The sequence below is a fragment of the Ixodes scapularis genome, unplaced genomic scaffold, assembly GCF_016920785.2.
Source record: "Ixodes scapularis isolate PalLabHiFi unplaced genomic scaffold, ASM1692078v2 PGA_scaffold9__187_contigs__length_104089568, whole genome shotgun sequence".
In the NCBI taxonomy this organism is placed as follows: domain Eukaryota; kingdom Metazoa; phylum Arthropoda; class Arachnida; order Ixodida; family Ixodidae; genus Ixodes; species Ixodes scapularis.
In genome coordinates, this window is record NW_024609884.1 from 10492577 (window position 1) to 10517352 (window position 24776).

Here is a 24776-nt window from a genome sequence, read left to right on the forward strand (position 1 = left end):
TACCAATATCTCGTTAAAAAAGTCACGAAAAGGAATTTTAAAACGAATTAAACGATTAGCAAAGAGCACCTGGTGGATGTCGCTAACGCCTCGCTTGTAATGCCCGTCTAGCAACCTTGGCAGCTAGTGACGGAGGTTGTCCCGAATCCGGCCACGACGAGAGGAGAGGGGCAGGAGGAACTCCCCTCTTCCCGAGAATGCCTTTTGTGTGTCGCAGAAGTCGCTATTGTCCCCCTACAAGATTATAGAAGATTAACCCATCACTCTAAATTTGTACAAAAGCAGCCGCGTCGGTGGCTGGAACGACTAGGCCATCCTCTCGACGTCAGCCTCGCCGTAGCTTTGGTCGTCTTGAGACGACCTACGTCACGATTGCGTTGGATGTCACGTGGTCTCCGCTGGGCCTTCTCCGAGCGCTTGCCAAAGTGGGCCGTTTATAACGAAAAATACAGCCACCAGGCTCAAAATACAAACGTGTGATTGTCATTTACGGATAATGTGGATCATATTCAACCTATTTTTGAACACGACGGGAATATTTCAAATTTCGTTGAAGTATCCCTTTAAAGGGACAAGTCACTGTCCAATATATTTTTAAGTTCCTAGATCGGTCATGCCTGTCACAAAATAGTTTCTGCGAACAATTTCTTTAGCATAATGACTACGCTGCGAGGCACATCTTGAGGTAGGAGAGAAACCGAAATAAACACCTCGATAAATTAAATCCAAAATAGAAGTTAGTTTCGGTTTCGTTCCTGAATTAAAACGTGCCTCCCGGCGTAGATATTACGATAAACACTGGTTTTGTTTTCAGAATAAAGAAGCGACTTGCTCGCATAACACCCTAGCTTCCTCATAAAAGCGGGAATGATTTGTGTCGGTAAGCCAGCACACTAGACAGGTCCCAGCAACTGGTATACGAGCACTCATCTTTGACCCTTACCGCCATTTTGGAAAAAGGGCTTGCAAATATTTTGCTTTATCTGAGCCGTCCAGAAGGCACTGTAGCTCTGTTACAGAATTGCTAGTCACTCTTTGGCTCTTGCAGAAGACAGACGAGCGCAACGACTCATTGGTGGCACCTGGTCATCCGATCGAACCAGTGTGTGGTATCAGTTCTTCCTCATTCGCGTTTTTCAGAGTGGCACGATGGCAGTTGGTGGTTGCGGCGAGGTGGGGCAGCTCCCCAGGCCTTTGATTGGGGAAATGGTCTTTTACATCGCCTTGTTTTAAGGGCTTTTCAAGCTTTAACAACTATGTGGGGTCCACGCAATTTGAATGGCCCAAAGCGAGAAAGTGCCTTGTACAGCAAGCTTTAAAAGTAGTGAAATTGCTAACTGTAGCACTACTTGATTCTTCGCCATCACTGAAATGAAAGATTCACAAATAAATCAAGCCCGCAAAAACGAAGTCTACCGCAGGTTCAGAGTGTATTGTTAGCTTGTCAAAAGTAACGTAGCACATGGCTTGGGGTACCTTTTATTGGTAACACACTAAAAAATAGCAACGAACCTAAAAAAAAATTAAAAAAAAAACAAGGGAAAAAAACGCCATTGTGTGCAGGCCCTTAGGTGCATATATTGCCACAAAAGAGACAGATAAACCTCCATCGAAGGTCGATGTCGCCTACACAAAGGAACCTGCCACACACATTTGTCCTCATTTCACAAGTGCATAAGCAAACTCCAATAAAATACACAACTTGCAAAGCTGGTTATCAAAACAAGTTATGACCTTGTATGCTTCCATAACATTATATTTAAAAAAAAAAGGAGTGCACAATTTTTAACACCTGAAATTCATATACACAGAATTCCATAATGCCATGCATTCCTCTAGCAATAATAAAAAAAGCATGATTAATTGTGCGGGTTTCAAAGCTAGGGTCAGGCTAGGGTTTACTCAAATAACTACCCCATAGTAAACCTTGGATACCATCATGTTAATGCTGTGGAAATAAGCCAAAAGGGTAAATGGATCAGGGTACTTTTCTAAGTGAACCAAGTTAAATCATTCTTAACAAAGCGAAAGACCAACTGTCGACTACATTATTTCTAAGAATGCAGAGAGCCATTAAATAACATACTGAACTGCAGTAGGCACTTTTGAAATTTTAAGAATGGAGAATATGGGGACGAACTAAGAACACAAAATAGCGCTTTAGCCTTTGGCGTGGCAGTTGGAATCACAAGTGCACACATTCGTTTTTAAGTTCTTTCAACCATTAAGCCAACAGCTGTGTCCAAAAAACGTATCAGCATGCATGCAAGCAAGCAGGAAAGTTAATGAATATCAATATTGTGCTCTTACAGCAGCACTAAGGTGAAACTTGATCAAGGAGGAACCTAAAAAAATAGAAAAAACAAACTCTCAAGTCATAAATCATATATACACTTGGGGATAAGGGGCAAAACAAGTAAAACATGATACTGGGTTTCAACACAGACCAAGAGGTCTGACAATAAGCAAAGTAATATATTTTGCACATAGATATCTGGGAACTATCAGGACACATAACCATGTGGCTTCGACTTCATGCTGGTCCTTCAATGTGAGATACCCTCATTGTGAGGTAATAGAGGGACCTCAGCAAGAACAGGAGGAAAGCAATGAAGCCACCTGAAATAAAAACAAAGTCCCATCAAAATAACTTCTCTGTCATGATAAGCAGAAAACTTAACATCATAAAAATACCTCAGCCTAGCGCCACAGTACGCTGACCTGTTTGGTACATAGAAATAAGAATGCTTCAACTCCATACCATTTTGCTAGGCAACATCAAGTAAAGAAAAGTGCTACTTACCAGCATAAACAACATATATTCCCTTCTTCTCAAAAGCATACTGGTACGTCCCCAACTGTAAAACAGGAGGGAAGTAAGGGTTCAATATTTGGAAAAATGAGTGACCTGACACAGTTCAAATGAAGAGAAGATTCCAGTCAAAAACTGCTCCTTTCACTTTTCATAAATCTCATACTTTGACCATTTCATAAAAATGTTGCTAAAGCAGCACTTCGAAAGAAAAGAAAAGAAAAAAAATTAAATGACACTTAAGACTGCTTACGTGGAGGAATGCAAAACCATTACAACATGCAGCGTTTCCCCTACACATCATGCTCCCCCACTGCACAGGCGCGGCACCCCTCTGGCTCCACAGCTTCCGTGACGATGCATCTGCACCATTGTGCTTTTCTTTGTTTTATTTCTGAGGTGATTTTACCTTGACCTTGAGCGCCCCATAGGTTTCCGTGACGAGGCACCTGCGTTGCTGTGTTTGTGTGGTATTTTTTCTGAGGCGCGTCCGCTTTGCAGCTAATGAGAATTTATGTGCAGTTTTGCTCAGCCAATGGGAATTTATGTGCCGTTTCACTCAGTCAATGGGAATTTATGCGTCATTTTGCTCAGCCAAAATGGGAATTTAGGTGCTGTTTTGCTCACCAATGGGTATTTAGGTGCCGTGTTTTGCTGCTACAGACATCAGATCATGCCGGCTTTGCTCCAAGGGACAGTTAATGCTTTTGTATTGAAAATATTGACTTCAAAAGCAAGCTTCTTTTGCGATCTGCTGAAACGCTGGCAATACATTGATACATCAGATTATGATCCTAATGACAATATTCTTATGGTCCCAACGGTTTTCCAACTGTGCATACAAACACACATTGCTTTGCTGGGCTCCATGTGCTACCTGGCAAGGACATGGCAAAACGCAATGTTTAAACCTACACTATGAATTTTAAAGGAATCATTACCTATACTTAAAGTTCCACATTTTCCGAGTTTATTTTTCGTCAAATTCAAAAGGTGTTTTTTGGGAGTTTACTTTTTACCAAAACGGTTCCCAACTCCAGCGACCTATAGGGGGCACCACCCAGGGCCGTACCCAGAAAAAAATTTCGGGGGGGGTTTTCGGGGACAACGGCGGCCATTTTGAAAGTGTCTGTTGTCTTATTTTCGCCTATGAATCATGTGCATCGGTGGCATATAATGGAGAGTTACAGCAAACCGGAGAACCGGTCCCGGTTTGGTACCCAGTAGCCGACCGGCGCCACTGCGCGTGCGCAGAGGTGGAGATTAAAATTGGCTGGCTGCGAGTGCACCGACCAGGGCCGTACCCAGAAAAAAATTTCGGGGGGGGTCAGAACCCCCTAACCCCCCCCCTGGTTACGGCCCTGGCACCACCACTAAACAAACATGGTGGCTGGGTCCAGGTCGCAACTGCTCGGTCGGGCCGCCTGAACGGGTGGCGCATCCGATTTAACAGATTTTCTTTTGCTTGATGGCCAACTTTATAGGTATTTGAACTGCGACGGTTAAGTGTAGCCGGTGCACATAAACTTGCCGAGCATAGTTTTGTTTTCCTGGTGTTTTTTGTTCTTTTCATGTCAAACTTTTGTTTTGGAGATTTCGTTCAAAACCGAAACTATGGGCTCCGGAGAGACGGTAAGAGACGGTAAGCAGCGATGACTACAGAATTGTTCCACCGAGAGTAATTTTTAGCTAACTCGCGTGCCTCGACCATGCGGCTTATCTGTCCGCGAAATTGAGCTTTTGTGCATATCCGCGTTTAAGAAACAGCTCAAGTCGTCTGCTCGGTCAACAGCACAGGCTGCAGGAAAATTACGAAAATTAAGCAAGCGCTTCTTGAGCCAAGGAGCATGTTAACCCGCTGGCGCCCCACTAAGCAGGTGATACTCGAATTTCAATTCAGGTTTTAATAGCAATTGAGAAGTCATTTTGACGAATATGCGGGTTTGTATTATATTACGTACTATGTCCCACTAAAGCAATATTAGTATATTCTTCGGGTTGAAATATGAGCTTAGTTGACCAGCTATTAAGTGAACTGCTGAATAAAAGAATATTTGGGAGAGAGAGATACTACTTAAGCTCAGCCAAATGGTTCTAGCCGGTAGCACGGAGACGAATGCAGACAAACTGAAGAGAGTCTTCATCGGAGATGCACGCACAACGTCTCTGCATAGAACTTGACTTCGAATCCTGAACGGAGAAAAGTATTTTTTGTGGCCGGTCAACCTGAGCAATGTAGATGTACACTAGTATTGCTGCTGGCTTCGACGGGGTATAATATAAATATTGGAGGTGCGATAGATCATAATGCCGTGACAGCTTCTAACTTTGCGAGACGCGTCCCTCACCTTTTGAAATCAGACAATTTCCCTCATTAATCGTATGCAGCGAGCAGGTTTTCCGGAATCAAGTAATTGCGAAATCAGCCCAACTCCTACAATGTGATCCAGAGGCTTTTTTGGCAAAAAGCAGCCAAGATGAATAGCCAACACACCGGCCGGCGTGGGTGGCTCAAACTTGAAACTAATCGAACACAACCAAACTCAAGAAAAGCAGCTATCGAACCTTCACATTCACTTGACTGCAACATTGGCGTTCCCTCCAGTGAGACAACTCGTCTGTCGTCCTCAGTCCACTGTTCTACATCCTTATAAAGAAACCACTTTTCAGTTACCAAGTAGTCGTCACTTTGAATGTGATTCGAGACAGACAAGAAATCAAAACGTTTTTCCGTGATTCCTCCCCATCCAAGATATCCAAAGCACGCGACCGTGTGTTGTGGAGCAAACGGGCTTTCAAACACGTGATGGAAGGAAACAATCTACTGAGGCTTCACCACACTAATGAACACTCAAGCAAACTGAAGAAATTTTCGGACCTTCGTCAAATTACATTGTTCGCCACTGCGCCGACAACACGTGTCCGCGAAAGCCACCAGAGACGCCGAGAGCCGCAAAGCGACCTGTTCCGGCTGGTTCTCGGTTTTCCCGCTTGGTGGCGTCCGTTTTGCTGGAGTCGCGAATAGAGTTTATCAATTATTTTTTTTGTTAGATTTTTAATTTTTTGAAATTGAGAGTTTAATTTTGCAGCGTTCCCCATTTTTCAAAAATAAAAATAAATGAAATCCGGTTGTAAATGTGTGCTAGGATTAAAGTAACACACTTTTATCAAATAATATTTCTTCAGTTGGATTTGGCTTTAGTGCCCTTGTTAGTAGCTATATGCTAATCTTTCCCACGACACAAATTGCAACCGAGTTTTGCTTCGATAAACGTCAATACCTTAAAATCACTCAACTCCCAAAGGTAGTCGCCGTGCAGCTCATTTTATCCCAATCTATTCCATCGCCCTCTACCCTGCGGATGCGTAGCGTGAAGTGGTAAAGGGTGTTATTTAGAAACTTCCATTACTCCCCCTCCTCTCCCGCCTTCTACGAAATCTCTATGGATCATAACTTTCCACTGTTACCAAAACACAACCCCTCCTTCCTCCAAATAGCAAAAATAGTATGATCCAAACTGGAAACTGCAACACTGGCACTTGTCGTGACCCAGAAGTCCTGAACAAAGCTTGCCAAAATAAACGGTTAAGACCCCTTTTGTCAATGATCCGATATTTGAAAGGAAACTGGGGTGGCATTTTCTCAGGACACTCACCCTGTGCACTGACCAAACTTAATTGCAGAATACTGTCTCTTTATTTTTTTGCATTGGGACATCAATATTCTGAGTTTATCGGATACAGTCGCCGACAGATGTTTTGGACGCCGATTTTTCGGACACGTCTGATTATTCGGATGCTTTCGCCAAACTGTCACTCACCCCATAGAGTTAATGTATAACATTGAGTGAAATTTCGGATGCCATAAAGCTTATTGCTCTATATTTCGGACATAATTTGTAAAATTTCCTAGTTTACAGCCACAAAACAGCCGCCACGATAGCGCCGCAAGCTTAGTGACCACCATTTTGGTTGTTTTGATTTTGCCCTGTAGCCTCAATACCACATCCTACGCAATAAACAAGCTGGGTTGAGGCTATAGTTGGGTTTTCCGGTTCCGCTATAGCCAACATGGCCACCGCCTGACCATTCCTTTGCCACCTCCAGTTCTTCTCGCGGTTCGTATTTTTCGAGTGCGACCGCGAGAAGAGCGGCCGTCTGCCGTTCTGGTTTTTGAGCGCAAAGGTTTTTTTTGCCTATAGGCTTAGTATTGAAGCGAGCTTGCTTGACTAAACGTCTCCAAATAGTGCCAAATGGCACCAACTTCAACTTCACTGGTTGCGCCAACGAAGGCGGCGACAAAGCGCAGCACCGTGATCAAAGAGATCAACAAACAAGTGAAAAGTGAACAAAAGCGAAAGTTGCAAGAGAACTTAAAATTGACATTAAGCAAGTGGAAAGTGGCCAATACACAGCGGAATATGCGTGGAAATTTAATATTTTGGGCTGAAATCGATTTTTCGGACCACTTGAATATTTAGACAATTCAGGGTCCCCTCCGAGTCCGAAAACATTAGCCGGTGACTAAATCCAAATTGACGAAAATATCACGGGTGGGCGTTTTTCAGACTTATCAGAAAACACGGAATCCTACCTACAGAGTAATCAGAAAATACTGTCCCGTGCTTGAAACATTGATTTCTTTTTATTTTCTCACATTTTCGCTCGCTGCTTATGTTTTATTCTTGTTTCTCGTGTTTTTTGGTTTTAGAATTGTTTTCGCTGCACTTTTGTTCTAAATTTTCAGGAATAATGGTATCCGAAGAAGACTGTGTAGACATTATCACGCATCACAAGCGGGGAATGCTAATTCCAGACATCACCAGGCTCCTGAATTTCGACCGAACACAAGTCTGTCGCGTCGTCTAACGTTTCCAAGAGACTGGAGCGATTAAGGACTGGCAACTGAACGGAAGACAGTGATTTGGGGATTTCACTGGATTTTCAAGAAGAAAATCCAGTGAAATCCCAAAAGAAACATCAGGAAACTGGCCCAGGAGCGCAGAGTTGGCTACGGAACCATGCGGGAGCTTATCAGAAAAGGCCTCCAACTCGTCTTCTACAAATTTGTGAAAGGACAGTTCGTCACGGACCAGAACAAAGTACCAAGACTGAAAAAGTGCAAGAAAATTAAGACTGAGCCGCAGCGACACCCTGCAATGGATTCTCTTCACAGACGAGAAGATCTTTACAGTCAAACTGCACCGAATTCACAGAATTGATGCGAACTGCTCTCCAAAGGAGCTCTGCACATGGTCAACGCAGAAATTGTCCATTTTCTGAAGTCAGTCATGGTCTCGGCCGAGATACCCGGATTGGGCAAGACTAAACTGGTTTATGTCCCCAAAGGGGGCGAAAATTAGTGCCAAATCCTACCGGGAGCTCATTGTATTGTGCAGAATTTTCTGCTCTTTCGAATGGTGCATAAAACGGGTTTTCTTGTTATCCGAGTGAAAAGTTATGGCTGTTTTTTCACGGGACAGTATTTTCTGCTCACCCTGTATAGCCCATTCCACATTAAGAAAAGCAGGGCAAGCTCCTCCTGCAAAGCCTTCCACTCTCTCCATCTAAAAGGGACACTGACAGGGTATTTATGCTCGCCTAGGTTTTTATTTGTACGTGACAGAGAGCCCAACTACAGTATAGACCACTTACAACGTAACCGCTTATAGTGCGCGACAGGGTATAACACGGTTTTTTTAAACTACCGGTTCACCTCCCATAGAACTCAATGTAATTACATACCGCTTAAAATGCAGGCGCGCGAAGGGAAATACCGGTTATAGTGCAGTTTCTGGCACAGCCCGCCGACCGCGCCGCCGACCGCGCCGCCGACCGGAGCAGCGAGCACGCTTCCCTGTGCGTCACTAGATAACGGCGCTGACGGCGCGAGCCGCAAGCGGCACTCGTGGGGCAAGGAGGTTGTTTGAAGAAGCGGGGAGAGCGGGGAGAAGCGAAGAGAGAGGCCTTAGTTGCCATAGCGACGGAGGGACGCACGCACGTGTCGTTCACGTGCGTGCGTCCCTCCGCTGCGTTGGAAACAAACAACCGCAACGACAGACCAATCGCAGGTCGAGGAGAAGTGTTCGCGCGCGTTGCATGCCGGTCGCGGGCCGGCTGCTTCTATCCGCAAACATGGCGTCGGTTGAGATCGTTGTCGTAGACAGCATTCATCTCATCGTTCCGCGTAAAAGCGCTATCCTTGACTGTGAATTTTCGTTGTGTGTCGCTATGATAACCCAGCACGTACTAGAAGGGAAGATCCACCTACGCGTGCGGCGATGTCGTGGCGGCGCTTTCAAGACGGCAGAAACGCCCGTGTCGTCGTGTTTGTTTACTTCGACTACAGTGGTGATTTCTAAGCATTTGTGTCCTCGAACATCGCCCGGATTTCTTATTTGGCGTGCGTGTGCTCAAGTTCAAGGTATAACTAGCGCTTACCGTATGAAGGATGCAAATTTTCACGCGTTTTCATCTCCGGAGAAAAGTGATTAGGGTTAGCGATCCTGAACGCTCGCAACATCCGTCCGCAACCCGCGACGTTGTTAAAAGGCTGCGCCAGGCAAAAGCCGCTCATTTCTTTCAAAATGTGAGACACACTTGAGACAGAACTGTACTAGTCTGTTGAAATAAAGACTTTCCTCAAACTAAGCTTTATTTTTCATCTAACATAAAATAAATTCTTTTACAAAGGTAAGTTGTCTCATGGCATGTATTTTGGCCTGAAAAATTGATGTTTTGGTTATAGCGCGTACCGCTTATAGTGCGGATTTTCGCGACTCCCGCGACATACGTTATATGCGGTCTACACTGTACCCAGAACACAATTTACGGCCTCGAAATTAGTTTTCTTTCTGCCCGAAAACCGCCAATCGAGAACTGGCCGGTTTGAGTTGCACTCCACTTCTCCGTGGGCATGTGCCAGTTTCTATGGTTTAGACACAACTACCAAAGATAATCAAAGTCGTGGGTCATCGAAGGCACACACTCAATACTAAAAATAGACTGAAAAAGAAAACACCCATTTTTTTGTGGTTTCTAAAACGTTCCTAATACGTCGATTGAAAAAAAAAAAAAAAAAAAAAAAAAATCCTGCACAGCCTTGTGACTTCCAGCAACTTTCTCCTCTATATTTCTTCTTCCTCTCCAGTTCAATTTCGGTGTCGAGCAGTTGAGTTTTTTTACTTGCGCGACACTGTAGCAAAATATTGATTGGGTAGTCTTCCGACACCAAAATGAATCGCCTAACAAAAACTAAAAAAAAAAACCATTTTTGGGGGGTGTCCAGTGTCTTTTTAAAGGGGTACCCAGTGTTTTCATGGTCCCAAATTTCCCTGAAAATTTGCTAAACACACGAACAAGCGTCGCTGGAATACTTTCCCAAATAGTACGCCAATATAACATTCTTTCAAAAAGTTATTGAATTTACAAGTTTTGTACTCGTGTTTTAACTGAAAGTCCCTGCAGGCAGCAATGAAAAAGTGATGCCAGCGGTGCAGGTATACTTGAATGTTAATTTTAGCATAATTTTCGCTTGCTGATTTTACAATAACATAATAAAAAACGAATCAGGAACTCACCGCAACTCCAAGCGTAATGGCCAAAAACACGAGAGCAAGGACAAGAGAAAGGATTCCTCGGGTTCGTGCAAACTGGGGCCCCACCGAAGACCTGCATTGGACACATGAGAGAAGCACGTCAGTCGTTTGGATTGTGGGATCCTGCCATAATCCACCGCATCAATTCTGCTTCAACCTACTTTTGAGATATAATCTGGTCCAGCACTTAGAGGGCCAAAAGTTTTAAATGTGGACTAAAGTAGATCTGGAGTGTGTCTTTTCAAGGCAATAATCCAGTCTATAGGCCCCAAAAGTTCTACAAAATTCATAACAATAACCATGCGTGGCCTGTCGTCCTTTTCTGGGATATATCTCGGGAAAAGGGGCATGCCACAACATTTGGTCACGTTTTTCGCAGGGAAAAAAGTCCCACGACTGTAATTTTGGGTTTTCTAGGATGCTTAGGGCAAGTAGATCCGAGTTCATGATATAAAAAGACGATACTGAAAAATACTTTAGAACACTTTTAAGCAGTGGTTCTGACACAGCAAACATATTTGCATCATATCAATAATCTCATTGAATTACGAATGAAAGCAATGAGAATTAAAACTGAAAGTTGCTCTCCAAAGCGGAAAATTCCACTGATCACATTTTATGCGATGAGTGGTTGTCACGACAGGAGAGATGTATACACAATGTCACACTTCACACGGTCTCTGCTCCACTGCTTATGTGGGAAGAGAAGAGCTCCCAACGAGAGGGGAAATGGTGCATTGATGTCAATATTTCCGGAGGAGCTAAACAAAAGTAATTCTTCAGATCCAACTTTTATGTTTTATTTTTGAGGCAATGGGGAGAAATGCTGTGAAGTTGATGTATTCTATCCAGTAGCCTATACAGAAAACCCTCAGGTTTTGAATAAAACAAACAGAAAAGCTTGCTTTTGTTTTAAGTCGCCCGTTAACAGAGCCGCACCCTCTCTTTCAGTGTAAAAGTCGCGGTACGAATTACTGCCAAAAATCTTGCAGCAGAGATTTCCACATATCTGCAGCGTGTTGGCTTGGAGTCCAATGAGGAGGAGGAAAAACCGAGCTGACAATTGGGTAAAAATATGCCATTTACATAGGGCTGGGCGTCGATTAAAAGTTTTAACCCGATTAATTGCCACCCTTTAATCAATTATTCGATTAAGCATAATATTTTTTAAAGTCGAAATTAACATATTTTTTTGTTTATGCATTTGCTGAATATGAGGTAACCTAAAGGGTGAAATATACAGTTTTTATTATGAATCAACCTTGATGTGTAGTTAAGAAGAGTTCAAAGGCACTCACATACACAGATTATTACACTTCATTTGCATGAGGCAGAGAGGTTTGTTGACATTACCTGACAAGAGCAACCTCCTCCGATTGTTCACAGTAGTCTCTGCAGCGCTAAACGGACACTTGAGCGGCATTGGAGTGGCCGGGACACATGTAACCTTATGCACTTCTCGGGAGTTACAAAATCTTGCCCCTACAGTTTACTTAAGGCTAAATTTTGACCTAAAGTTTGCTCATCATTTAGGGGCCCCAAACTCGTCAAACACAAAGTTGTAGCCGAAAGTTCGCGAAGCGCGCCGATTGGATGCCGGCCAAAAAAGCGCGATGTCATCGTCGGGATAGTCCAATCGCTGCTCTCCGTGAACTTTGGCCCCAACTTTGTGTTTGACGAGTTTAGAACCCTAGGTGTTCTCATCCACGTCTGCTTGGTGTAAACGTTTACTTTTCACTACTTTGGTTCAATAAAATTTTACCGATTAACCGGCTAAAAAATTAATTGTGATTAAAGCATTAATTGATTAATTGGTTGGTTAATCAATCAATTGCTCAGCCCTACATTTACATAAACACAGTCCACCCAAAGTCAGTACACACCTATTGAAATACCAGGTTTGGGAAAACTGTCGTTGCACATTTTGAAAATGCTTGTACAAAATTACACAGAAACTAAGTTCAAAAATGAGAAAAGAGAATACATACACTCTTCTGCAATGTGGGCAGCGGGACAAGGCATTGTTCAGCGTGTTGAACTGCACCATAAGCACGCCAGGAATTAGTACTTATTCAACAATACAGCAACAAAATTCTAATTTAAAAGTAGACCAATAAGCTAGATGACCCATAAACATACCCAAGAACTTCAGCACCAAACTCTCAGCCTCTTTTCTGCTTTGCACTGTTTCTATCCAACCTGGCGTATACTAGTACGTGATTCCCGAATTACCTTGCCAGGTGGATAATGCTACAGGTTGTTTCACACAATCATTCATTTAGTCATTCACTTGAGACAATTTATTTAAAACAAATATTATCTTGGAGGACACGGCAAAAGGCAAAAGATGTCCGAATGCCATGCCACCCATTCATCTACAGCAGCATAGCGATGCATGTAAGTGAAAGTATACATGCTAGAAAACAAATGCATACAAAGCTAAGAAGCAGAGAGTTTAAAAAATAAGTTCACAGATTCTAAAGCAGAGACACTAATTACATATACCAACATTTCGAAATTACTCAAAACCCGTTTTCCCTACTTTGTATTGACCCCTCCATAAGTAAAATGGGGTATTGATTTAACAAGTCTGGCAGTTGAAAGCTTAATCTCTGGTCTCCATGGCTCGTTCTTTAACATGGTTTAACTGTTAAACTTTTTTTAAACCATGTGGGCCGATTTCTACACGGTACTTAGTTTAAAACTGATTTATCTGAATGGTATTGATGCAAAACCTCAATAAATTATTTATATGTATATATATTTGTTACGTTTAGTATTCCAAGCCAGAATTCCGCCAGGTCTAGAATTTTTCTGTTCCCACCTTGATTAATTCAGCCACACACTGCAAGCATGGCAGTTTTGCATTTGCTGTAAAGGTATGCATACATTTATGGTCAGGGAGTTCTGTACCATCGAAAATGAGGTTTCTCAATTTGGGATCTAGTCTCGAGTGCCTTATAGACCTTTGATCTTAAATTCTTGATTTTATTCAAATGTTGTAATGCCCCAGCAAGTAATCAGATTTAGTGGTCACAATGCTCTTGCACAAAATAAAGACTTCAAGAAAGAAAAGCTAAACAGATGAACAGACTCACCAGGAAGTTCTGCTGACAATGGACGCATGAAACACGGCAAAGTCCAGGGAGGGGAGCCTGGGGAATGCTAGTGGTACTTGGAGCCAAATTAATAATTCGGTGGCTGCAAAAAAAAAAAAAAAAAAAATGCAGATGCATGTTTTTAGCTCAAGCATCCAGTTTAAAGTCACTAGATAGGTTACAGAGTACCGAAGCTTCCTCTTTTTGGGCAGTGTGCCGCCATCTTGGGTCTGTGTGCCAGCGTGGAGTTGGTTTTTGGCCTCTCCACTCAGAATGAACCAATCCAAATTCACGGTGACAGGTTGTTAGAAAAAAATAATTTCTCGTATACCAACATTTAGTTATGGCTTTGGTCTTGCTATCCAAGCACCAATCATTCTTTACTGATCTCTAACAACAGAACTTATAAATAAGCTTTTGTTTGCTCGTTTGCGAATGAGCAAACGAACGAATATTCAAGCACCAATCATTCTTTACTGATCTCTAACAATAGAAAAGCTTTGGTTCGCTCGTTCGCTTTTGTTCGGTCGTTTGAGAAAATTCCCCAGCAGACAAATTCCCTGCTGGGGAATTTTACCGCTAGATTTAGTGGGAAAATTGATGCTTAGTAGGAATTTTCTTGCTAGATTTAGTGGGAAAATTGATGCTTAGTAAAAAAACTTCACTAAGCGGGGAATTGAATTGGTGTTGAGGTCGCGCGACGCCAATTTTCCTGCAAAATCTAGCGGAGAAACTGAATTTGTCCGCTAAATCTAGCGCAGAAACTGAATTTCCCTGCTAAATACAGTGGGGAATTGAATTAGTGTTGAGGTCACGTGACAACAATTTTCCCGCTAAATTTAGCGGGCCGGTTACGCCGACGGCGACGCTGATGCCGCAAAATCCGGAAACGAGCACCTAAGAGCTGCGCTCTAAAAAGCCGTGAAAGCTACACTAATGCGGTTTGTATAGGTGAGTTTACGGAAAAGGGGACATTATATAAGGGGTTAATCAGCACAATAAACTATTTAACTAAAATTTTTTAACTTTTTAATTAGTAAGAAAGACACTAAAATTCGGAAAGACTGCCCCACCCAAAATGAAGAAATAAATGGTGAAAACATTATCAAAAATTAACAGATGCGAATGCAGCGGAATCGTATTTCATGATGTAATATACACGTGGGACCAACTAGCGTGTTACGGGAATCGATATCGCACGCGCAGGTCGCGGACAAAAACGCAGGAATCCGTTACAAAGTCTCATATCACGGGAACGGATACCATAGATGGCGGATGCAGCAGATTCATATTTCACGATGCAATATACACGCGGGAACAACTCGCGTATTACGGGAGCCGATATCGCGCGCGCAGATCGCGGACAAAAACGCGGAAACCCGCTACGACTCGCTATCAGATGTACAGGTACAGCAGATCGCACGGTAGATGTGATTCCCTTCCGACGGAAATCGGGGGGTGGGCGATGTTTTGGAATTTTTATGTTACAGATATTTAGCCAGAAAAACAGGATGGGCGATCTTTAGGGGGCGGGCGTTCTTTCAGAACTTTACGTAGTTCCAATTAGAAACTTGCAGAGCATCATTGAAAACGTGGGAAGTGCGGGAGTCCGCTAAAGTTATCACTCGTGTAATAGGCACAAGCCTGGGGCGTGAAAACGCACATAAGAAATGGCAAAACCGCGCGGGTGCGTTATCGCACTGGTAGCCTTGCTTCTGCTGCACGAGTAGTAACTTTAGCTGTCCACTGTGCTTCCCATGTGCAGACATGTACACGTTACTGATAGAAAGTAACCGATTACAATTACTTCACTGTAAAAAATAACCGATTACAATTACAGTACAGCCTCAAAAAAGTAATTGAAAAATTATTCTAAAGTAATCGATTACTTCCCACGTTACTTTCATTCAACTTTTTTTTTTTATTACGGTAGCAAAATCCTTGGGCTCTAGTGCTCAAATGCTTCGAGAAAGAAGAAAAAAAAAAAAAAAAAAAGCCTTGATTGTTTTTGTTTAGAGCTGAGTGAGTGACGCCAACACACCCAAACCCTCTCGTGGAAAAAAATTAATAAAAAGAGTGCATTTAAATAAGGTCATTTTTCATACCCCGTAGTCTCCAGTGTATATAAAAAAAAAAAAAAAAAGAAATGTACCCAGGAAACGAAGCATAGTGAAGTGGCCTACTATTTCTTGAGGTCCCGGCTTCGAAAAAGAAAAAAACTCCAACGCTGACCGACTCCAGCACATCTACCCCCTCCCCCCATACAAAAAAAAAAAAAAAAAGAAAGAAATTGAGAAAAATTGTAATGGGTAATTTTGTAATCGATTAGAGCAAAAAAGTAATTCAATTACAAGGATTTTCACTCCTTAAAGGGGCCCTGCAATCCTATATAAGCGTCTATCTTTTTTTGCGGTTTCCACGTCCCTCGGGGTTCGGGCAAGCCAGCGGGCACGGAGGGATTAACTACATATCAGTGCGTCATATTTTAACCGGATGACACGCAAACCTCCTCCACCTACGGGGGCGACCTGCGGTGCTGAAAGCGCGCGATATGTGACATCTTAGGTCCTCGGCTTACCACTGGTCAGAGCCGCTAAAAGCTTTTTTTTTAGTCGAAATACAAAATATAAGTGGAGCGAACCGTTTCAGTTATTTATAAAACTAGTTTTTGTTCACTATTTTATAACTGAAAAAAAAAAAAGAAGCAGTTTAGAAAGTACGGAAACAAGAAATAACCCGTCGACATACCCGCCACCAAGCGGTGGAAAAGGTGGCGCATACTAGAAAGGTGTAGTGGGATCAGGCGCCAACGAGCGGCGAGCGTAGAAAGGTTCCGGATGTATGCGGCGGTGCTGCGGTCGTACGGACTTGAGGATCCGACCAGTTCAGAGCGTTCCCAAGGCCTTCGGCGAGCATCTTTGGCTTGCGGTTTGGCCTTTTTGCAGTATGGCAGCGCGAAGTGGCTCCCATTCTGAATTGATCTTTACCCCGTGTTTGCTGTCATTTGTGGCCAATCAAGTGTCATGCCGAATTAGTGTTTAATCGCACAGAAAATGCAATGCGAGCCGCCCTGGCTGCCGGCTTTATACAGCGTTCCCAAAACATGCCTTAGTGGCGCCCTCTCGCGCCGTCGACACAGAGTGTGGCAGCCGTGAGCGCTTGATGAGCTCACTACCCCTCGTCTAGTTCACGGCCACTCAAGCGACCAAGGACGTCATGAAGGAGGTTAGTTTTTGCATGTTTTTGTAATTTTGATCTGCCTATAACTTTTAAAATAAAGCGAAATTCAAGAAAAGTTTCATTAAGTTACTACGTTCAGTGGGCTCAGGTTCGGTGGAAATTAAAAACCAGTCAGAAAGTCCTTGCAGGGACCCTTTAAAAAAAGTAATTGAAGCGTTACAAAATTACGCTAAAATGTAATCGATTACAATCCATTACTTGTAACACGTACCGTACAAGTTTGCCCACGTGCTCCAAGTCTTTCTAATATTGACTGATTTAGTGGTTTTCGATGGCACTCGGCAAGTTTCTAATTACAATCATATGTTTATTTTCAATATTTAAAACATCAAATTTTATGAGTTAATTAGCTGAGTGATCGTTACGGTTAGCCCCCTACACTATGTCCCCCTGGCCATATAACTCGCCTGCACAAACCGTATTAGAGTAGCTCTCACATCTTTTTTTTTTTTTTTTTTTTTTTTTCTGTTAAATCTGTTAAGCTTAAAAAGAAACACCCTGTCGAACCCAACACACCTTTCCCGGCCATAAAAGAGAGCCTCGCATGCAACTCACCAGTTTGGCCTTGGGCAGCCTATTCTTTGCGAAGTCACATTGCAAATGAGGAGACAGTTGCAAGGACACCGTACATACTTCTTGCCTGGAGGTGCATGACGAATGGGCTGTGGAACAACAGAACACAAAGACTTCAAAACCAGCTTAGGCCTCAAGAGACACTTTTCGAAAGTAGGCTCGTTCGATTTACCCACACCTGCTGCACCGGTGCATAAAAGTGTAGGACGGTCTACTTCCGGTATGTGTATTGTGATACGACCGGAAGTACACCGCCCTACACTTTTCTGCACCGGTGCAGTAGGTGCAGGTAAATGGAACGAGCCTACTGTGCGCCATCTAGTGGCTGCAGTGGCAACGAGTCCGCCATTGCTTAAGCACATACCCTGAGCATGCATCGGACACGAGGGTTGCGTCAGCGTTCGACGTGAACTCGGCAGTGTTGGGTAAAGTACACTTAAAAGGTACTTCAAGTAAAGTACAAAGTAAATGAGACGTGATGTACTTCAAGTAAAGTAGAAGTACATTGAGTGCAATGTATTTGAAGTAAAGTACTATAAATACAATGTACTTTCAAAGTAAAGTACAAGTATTTTAACACAATCTTTCATGATGTCCTTTTATTCCCCTATACAGCGATTTTTTTTACTGGGCCCGTTTGCTCGAAGCCGGTTAACTTTAACCGTGGTTAAAAGTTAACCGCCCTTCCCTACTAGGTACCTACAAGTACCTAGCCAAGCTTTACGAAGGCTGGATGAGCGATAGCTTTGTGTTTTATTATGGGGTGGTAGCTGGTGTCACCTACTGGCTGTAGCGAATATAAGTGGCTTCCGTGGAAAGGTTCCCGAAATGAGGGAGACCCGAAAATGCGCGCACCGGGTTTTCGTTACGCAGCGGGGCATACATTTGAGCTTAAGAAACAATTTTTATGGCTCGTGGTACAGATAATCGGTAAGGTAAAACTAAATTAACCCTTGTCTGGAAAATTCCTAAATGCATGGCTGTCTGAATTGAAGATAAGCCTCGTTGAAATTTCCTTCAGGTTTCAAAAGAGGACGACGAAGTTCAGTCCTAGAAATGATAAGGAAGAAGTGAGCAGTGAAAGGCGGGCGGTACACTGGCAGCACGGTTGGCCAGCATGTAAGAACTGTATATAACACCATCTTAAGTTGAAAAAACTGTAATTCGGCTCCAGTGAAAATAGACCTATTAGTAAATTACCCAAGCATCGAGGAGAACGCTGGAAGTGTAATTCTACAGTCTGCGCGTGCTGGCCTTCCCCTTATAAAAGACTCGAAGTAAATAATCATATTAAGGCTTTGAGGAATGCGTGTGCAAGGCAAAATTGGTTTAGGCTTTTTTCTTTCGAATAGTTACTACTGCAGACGCCAGCACGTGCAGCGCGTGTAACTACACTCGTAGCATGCACCTCGGTGCTTGGGAAATTCAGCAAATGGTCTATTTGGACGCTGTCTACTTTTGTGTGCTATCAATACCCCGCCAAGGCAATTCACTTTCCAAAGACGTTGCCATGTCGACAATTACCGCGTTCATTTAGGCTTAGGAACGGCCAGAATCGCAAGAGTGTCTAAAAAATGCGGCGAGGTCATTGCTCATGCTTTGCGATTTAAGTGAGGTAAGGCAAAGCAAAAGCCTCCTGCACCATTCATTGCTGACTAACGCGCCTGCTATTGCAGCTACAACAACATATTAGTTTCAAAGCGAGCAGCACTCACTCACCGAGCCACCGCCATGTTTCCCCGCCGCCTTTAATCTGCCGGTCACGTGACCTAAAATTCCCCCTCGTAGGGAAATGCGGTTAACTTCTAACTGCAGTTAGAGTTAACCAGCTTCGAGCGAACGGGCCCAGGTATGCATTGCCGAGGGGTAATGCCTAAACAGCAGTGAATATTTGATAAAGTCAAGTAGCCACAGAGTAGTTATTTTCAGGAATGAAGCCAAATTCAGAAGTCCCTCTTCTGAATTTGGCACCGCTTGCACTGGATTGTTGCACCCAAGGTGGTTAAATGTACTAGGAGAGAGCATGACGTCAGCCCGTAGCTTCCGCAAGCGAGTGTGCAAGCGAGCTGGTGATAATCATAATGTGACACCTGAGATTGGGGTGCGAAAAAATTAAGAAACTTTCAAGTGGAACGAAAAGACAAAAGAGAATGTCTCAAAACATTGGGACGTTCTCCCCTGTTGTCTTTTTCTTCGCATTGAAAGTTTAATTTTTCCGCACCACAGTCTCAGGTGCTATGTTACGATTAATTTTGCACTCCTAATATTTTAAACCTCCTCCCTTGCTCTGACCGACCGAGAAGTAGCGAGAGTTCAAAAAGCTATGGGAAAGCCGCCCCCAGAACAAACGGAGCGATGCGTCGTCTGCTCACGTTTCTGATGAGAGTAGAATATCCCTCCCAGTATTTCTTCGGAGTCGACAAAGAATTATTTTGTGATACAAATTTAACAAAACAAAATTTGGGGAATGTAGTTTAAAATCGAGAATTGTACTTTCCTCGGAAAGTACCAGAAAAAAATATTTGAAGTAAAGTACAAGTACATACTCAGATAATGTACTTCAAGTAAAGTACAAGTTTCCTAAACCTACTTCAAGTAGTTACAAGTTTCCTAAACCTACTTCAAGTAGTACTTTAAGTAGAATGAACTTAAAGTACTTCCCAACACTAGAACTTTGATCCAATCGCACGCTTCGTGTCCAATCAATGGCGACTGCCAATGTTCCTTGATGAACTTTTGAAAAGGGTCATCTTCTGGCATTTCATTCACTTTACTTCTAAACCCCCACAAGCACTCCCTAAATATTTTCTGGCAATTAATGCAGCCTTTCAAACACGAGCCACATCCACATCGTGAAAATGAAAAGCATCACTACACTTGGTACGTTCACATGGTTTCACCTTTAAAAAAAAACACAAATTGTTCAGTCTTTATTATTTTTTCATACATATGTATGAAATTAGATTTATGTGAGAATAAATTGACTTCCACCTGAAATGGAGCGCAACTTGCACTCTCTAGGCCAGTGGTTCTCCAAATGGGGGTTCACGAAGACCTGCCTCATCGGTCAAGCCCGGCAATAAAAGCTGTCCTTTTTCAGATTGAGAAGAAACGTTCCAATTTTCGGGCGAGTTTTCTAGTGTGATTGTCAATGAGAGAAGTCTACTTCTCCCTAGCTCTTAGTTATATTTATTTATTAAATCAGTCACAATAATTAAACTATACCTTTCCCTTCCCCTTACTACAAACGGGTCCTCCATCATCTCCGCCGATTCACAAGTCATGAGTAGGTTTCAGTTTCTTCTTCCTTTCTTTTTTAGATTTTTGGCGATTTATTATTTCCCACTTTTGGTGTCGGGGAGAAAATTGCCGTCATCGGTTCTTGCATTGAAGAAAACAAGACAAGGGTATGGGGTCCTCCGACCTCCAGGGAACACACGCACAACCCGAATATATGGAAAACAAGATGGAAACGACAGAAGGGGTGTGGTACCTAAAGCAACCTTGTGGATAGTTCAGTGGGGGTTGTGTTCTGGGTCAACACAAAACACAGCTATAGATAATTATTTCTTCTCGGGAAGCTCGGCCTTTTCTTATTCAAGGAGAGCACCAATTCGGGGTTTTTCGTTTTCTCCCGATTTTGATAAAACCACTTGAATACCTTTCAGGGCTAATCAGTACAGAGTGCCTCCCCCCCCCCCCCCCCCCCCCCCAAAAGAAATTACATGTTTGCTTTTTTTTACTGTTAAAATCAACTATGCATCGCCGAACGCTCGTTCACCGCCGAAAGGTAGCGCTAGAGGTCCGAACCTGGTGCCAACGTTTCAGCACAAACCAATATTTTATTAAAAAGTTGCAATTTACTGAAAATTTGAATAGAAAAAAGGGGCCCATGTTTGGCCCATTTTTGGTTTCTGGCACCACAGATCTCCAAGTATTCGACAGCTACGTCGACCACCATTTTCCCATTGAAATTTTCAGAAAATCACATACAACTTCTGAATAAAATATTGGTTTGTGCTGAAACTTCGGCATCTGGTTTGGACCGCTAGCGCTAACTTTGGGACGGAGAATGAGGGTTCGGCGATGCATAGTTTATTTCTGCAGTGAAAGAAACGCTGTAAATTTTTTTTCAGGGTCACCCTGTATATACTGAAAACATGCAACCCTAGTAAAGAGCCACTACTTCCTGAATAGTAGCTACTCCATGCACAGTTTATGGGAGTGGTGAAATTATCAATGATCATTTCAAAGAAAAATGGTCAGAATTGCCATTTTCTTCGTAGCTCATACCGTGGCCTCGCTGCAGCGCGAGCATTTTACAACATGCTGGTCCCGTCGGCCGCTGATGTCAATCACATATCCACACACACGACATGGAACGATGTTGCCCTGGGCAGCAAACTGTGGCGTGTATGGCGGTGGGAGTTCGTCTGGAAAGAAATATGTGCTCATGAAACATCACTGTTACAAAATTAATTTCTTAAGGTAAGCTCCCTTAGTAGTGATACTTAGCTTGTCACCACTGAGTGACATCTCACTGACTACTTACTTTGCTCGGGCAGGAGAGACCACTAAAGAAACTAATGCCAGTTTAGTCTCCTTCCTTACTCAAACCATCTGCAGATGGCTTATCTGCCATCTCAGGCTTGTTATCTTTTACAAAAGATAGGCCACAGGAAAAGTGCCTTGGACACATCCAATATGTGAAGGAGTCACTGACAAGGCATTTATGCATGCATAGGTTTTTATGAACATATGACGCATAGAAGCCCTCCCTCCCTCCCTGCCCCTGCCCCCGCCACCCCCCAAAAAAATGTGCACCCGAAATCCCTTTTTGGTTTCTCCTTGCAAAAAAAAAAAAAAAAAAAAAAAAAAAAACGCTATAGTCGGTTACAAGTCAAGGAGGGAGGGAGGGCACAAGTGTGATGCGCCCGTTTCAAATCTCTCCGCAGTCAAAAGGAGAGTTCACTGGAAACGCTCCTTGTTCCGCTTCAATGGATTCCAACTTGTCTCCAATCCCACTTTTTAAGAAAGCGGCCTTTGTATTCATTGGAGGGGGAACCGAGCCCCTGAAAGCAGCTTTTGTATCCATCAACGGGGGAAGCTAATCCCCAAAAGTCGTATTTGTTTCCATCGGAGGGGGAAAACTCTAATCTCTTTGTGGCTTCCACAATGCTAAGTCAAAGTCGAAAGATAAAGCAAGTACGTACAGAAAGGCAAGACCCTCCTCGCGCGTTGGCCGCGACGTCAAGGAAACAATGGGACGCTATTGGATGCGGAGGTGGCGGAGGGATATATGATTCCCTTTGAGGGGCATTTGCTGCTAACTTCTTAACCTGTAACCGACTATAGTCGAGAGCTGGCCACTCAGGACTTTCGTTACCCTTATCCTCAGTTATGTGTGATGTCATGGAAATCGGAATATTTGGGAAGCAATATGCTGTCTGTGGTATATCTTCATTACTACATATAACAAACCCGAAACATTATTTTTACGACCACAGAAACAATGAAAACGAATCAATTTAAAAAAAAGAAAAAAAAGAAAACACTTTGAATGCCTGGTAATTCCTGTTATCTAATTACCGTATCTTGAATGTAGCAGTTCTTAGCACTTGTCATCTGGTTTCGAATAAACTTTGTTTTTCTTGAGAAAGAAGATATAATTCTGCTTGAAGAAAGCGTAAGTAAACAGGCGAGCCGATTGATGTTACACAATTAAAAAAATAAATTATATATATATATATATATATAAATTTTTTTTCCAAAAATGTGTACAATTCTACATAACCTAGTGTGATGTACAAAAAGCTTGTTTTTTTTTGTTTTTTTTTATTTAGGGGCTCTGAAAAAAAAAAAAAAAAAAGAAGGAAATACTAGCAGATTAGAGGTCAATAACAGCTTCAGATGTAGCTATATGCCCCTTTAAATTGTCACATTCCGATTACTGGTAGATCAAAACACACTGGAGAACGGAAGGACAGCAGGCACTGCACAATACAAAACTTACATGTTACGTATAATGACAGTGCGGAATATTTGGCATCTGTAGGGTTCCAACCTTGATGGTACCTTTTGAGTCTATCATTCCGAGATATTCAAGAGGTCAATTAGGTTCCATGGGAATCCTACAGATATGACTATCGGTGATGCGAGCAATCGTTTTCTTTTGTTTTAACATTGGCAGCCCGTGTTAACGTGCATATCGCAGTTGTGCATATCGCAGTTCCAATACCCCTAGTAAAAAAAAATTATATATATAAAAAAGGCAGTGGTATTGGTACCCCATTCTCTTCGTCCTCCTTCCGGCCGCATCATACGCCCACCAGTTTTCGAGCATTCGGGCGAAACGTATTGACGTCTTCACGCGTACGTTTTAGTTTAAAAAAAACCAGTGTCCCGCTCGTAAGAATTGCCCGCGCGTTCCTGTCGCATCACATCTACATTACTGATGCGTTGTTTCTCATCCGCATTGTAACGGTGGACTACCGACACGGCGTCTTCGACTTAACAGATGTCGATCGAACAGCACATATGTGTCCCAAGGCGACCAAGTCAGGCGACAGCTTTCCCCGACAAGATTTACACGTAGGAAAGCTGAAAACAAGGGAGTTACACAAACAAAATTGGCTTTGGGAAAATGCGCATCTGAGCAGTTTTGAGGAAAGAACGCTCCTCGTACATGGAAATCACACCCTCGGCAGCCACTTCGGAACCGACCGATTCCGGTGGTTGCGAGTTAAAACAAATCTTTAAGTGCACGTATCATTCAGGGCGAGTGTGCCTCCGCCCGATAAGATCAATGATTTACGCAAGAGCTATCCTTCACAAATACGTCAGTGGGTGGTTGTGTCGGCTGCGATTCTGGGCAGTACTGAGGAAATGAAACGCCACTATGATGGGGTAGGACAGTTCAGCGGCGAAAGAAATACGGCTCGTTTCAACATACGTACCCCTGACCTGGGCATTGCTGTAACTGGGCAAAGAAGAATCAGATTGTTCCTGAAGAAGCGGTGTGCGTTCGACGGAATCATCGCTGACTGCCATTTTGGCAGGACCAAGGCAGGACAACAAACATGTGATTCAGAGCCAGCGAGCCAGTCCGCACCTCTGTACGCCACGCACTCGAGTTTCGTTTAAAAAATGTGTCGCCTTTTCATGGCCACAGCCGCTGTTTTGCTTTGCGAATCTGAGTGACCCTTACGAGTTGTAGCGCCGCACCTTTGTTGCGGCAAAATTACAAACTAAGCCAGCAAAAACTGAAAAATGTTACAAATAAAAACAAAAGCCGTAAATAAAACTATATTTCACTCAAAACAAGCCTATTACAAGTCAAAAATATTACATTTTTATATAAATAGTTTCTTATATGCTGTGGCGGCTGTGGCGAAACGACCACACCCACTATAACAAAGTGGCGCGCAAAGCGCGCAAATCTCAAAGAGTGAGCAG

The 24776-nt window shown here is 43.0% G+C and overlaps 1 protein-coding gene across 1 annotated transcript; it reads right to left on the reverse strand.

The window, feature by feature from the left end:
* Positions 1-1465: 1465 nt before the first annotated feature.
* On the reverse strand, positions 1466-24543 carry LOC8031937 (type I phosphatidylinositol 4,5-bisphosphate 4-phosphatase-B). The gene is made up of 8 exons (XM_002407864.5): positions 24278-24543; positions 21615-21754; positions 17304-17410; positions 13509-13611; positions 12399-12448; positions 10393-10483; positions 2804-2858; positions 1466-2619 (listed from the first exon to the last, which is right to left on the reverse strand). The coding sequence occupies exons 1-8, from the start codon at positions 24369-24371 to the stop codon at positions 2534-2536; spliced, it is 726 nt and encodes a 241-aa protein (XP_002407908.2). The 5' UTR covers positions 24372-24543; the 3' UTR covers positions 1466-2533.
* Positions 24544-24776: the final 233 nt, after the last annotated feature.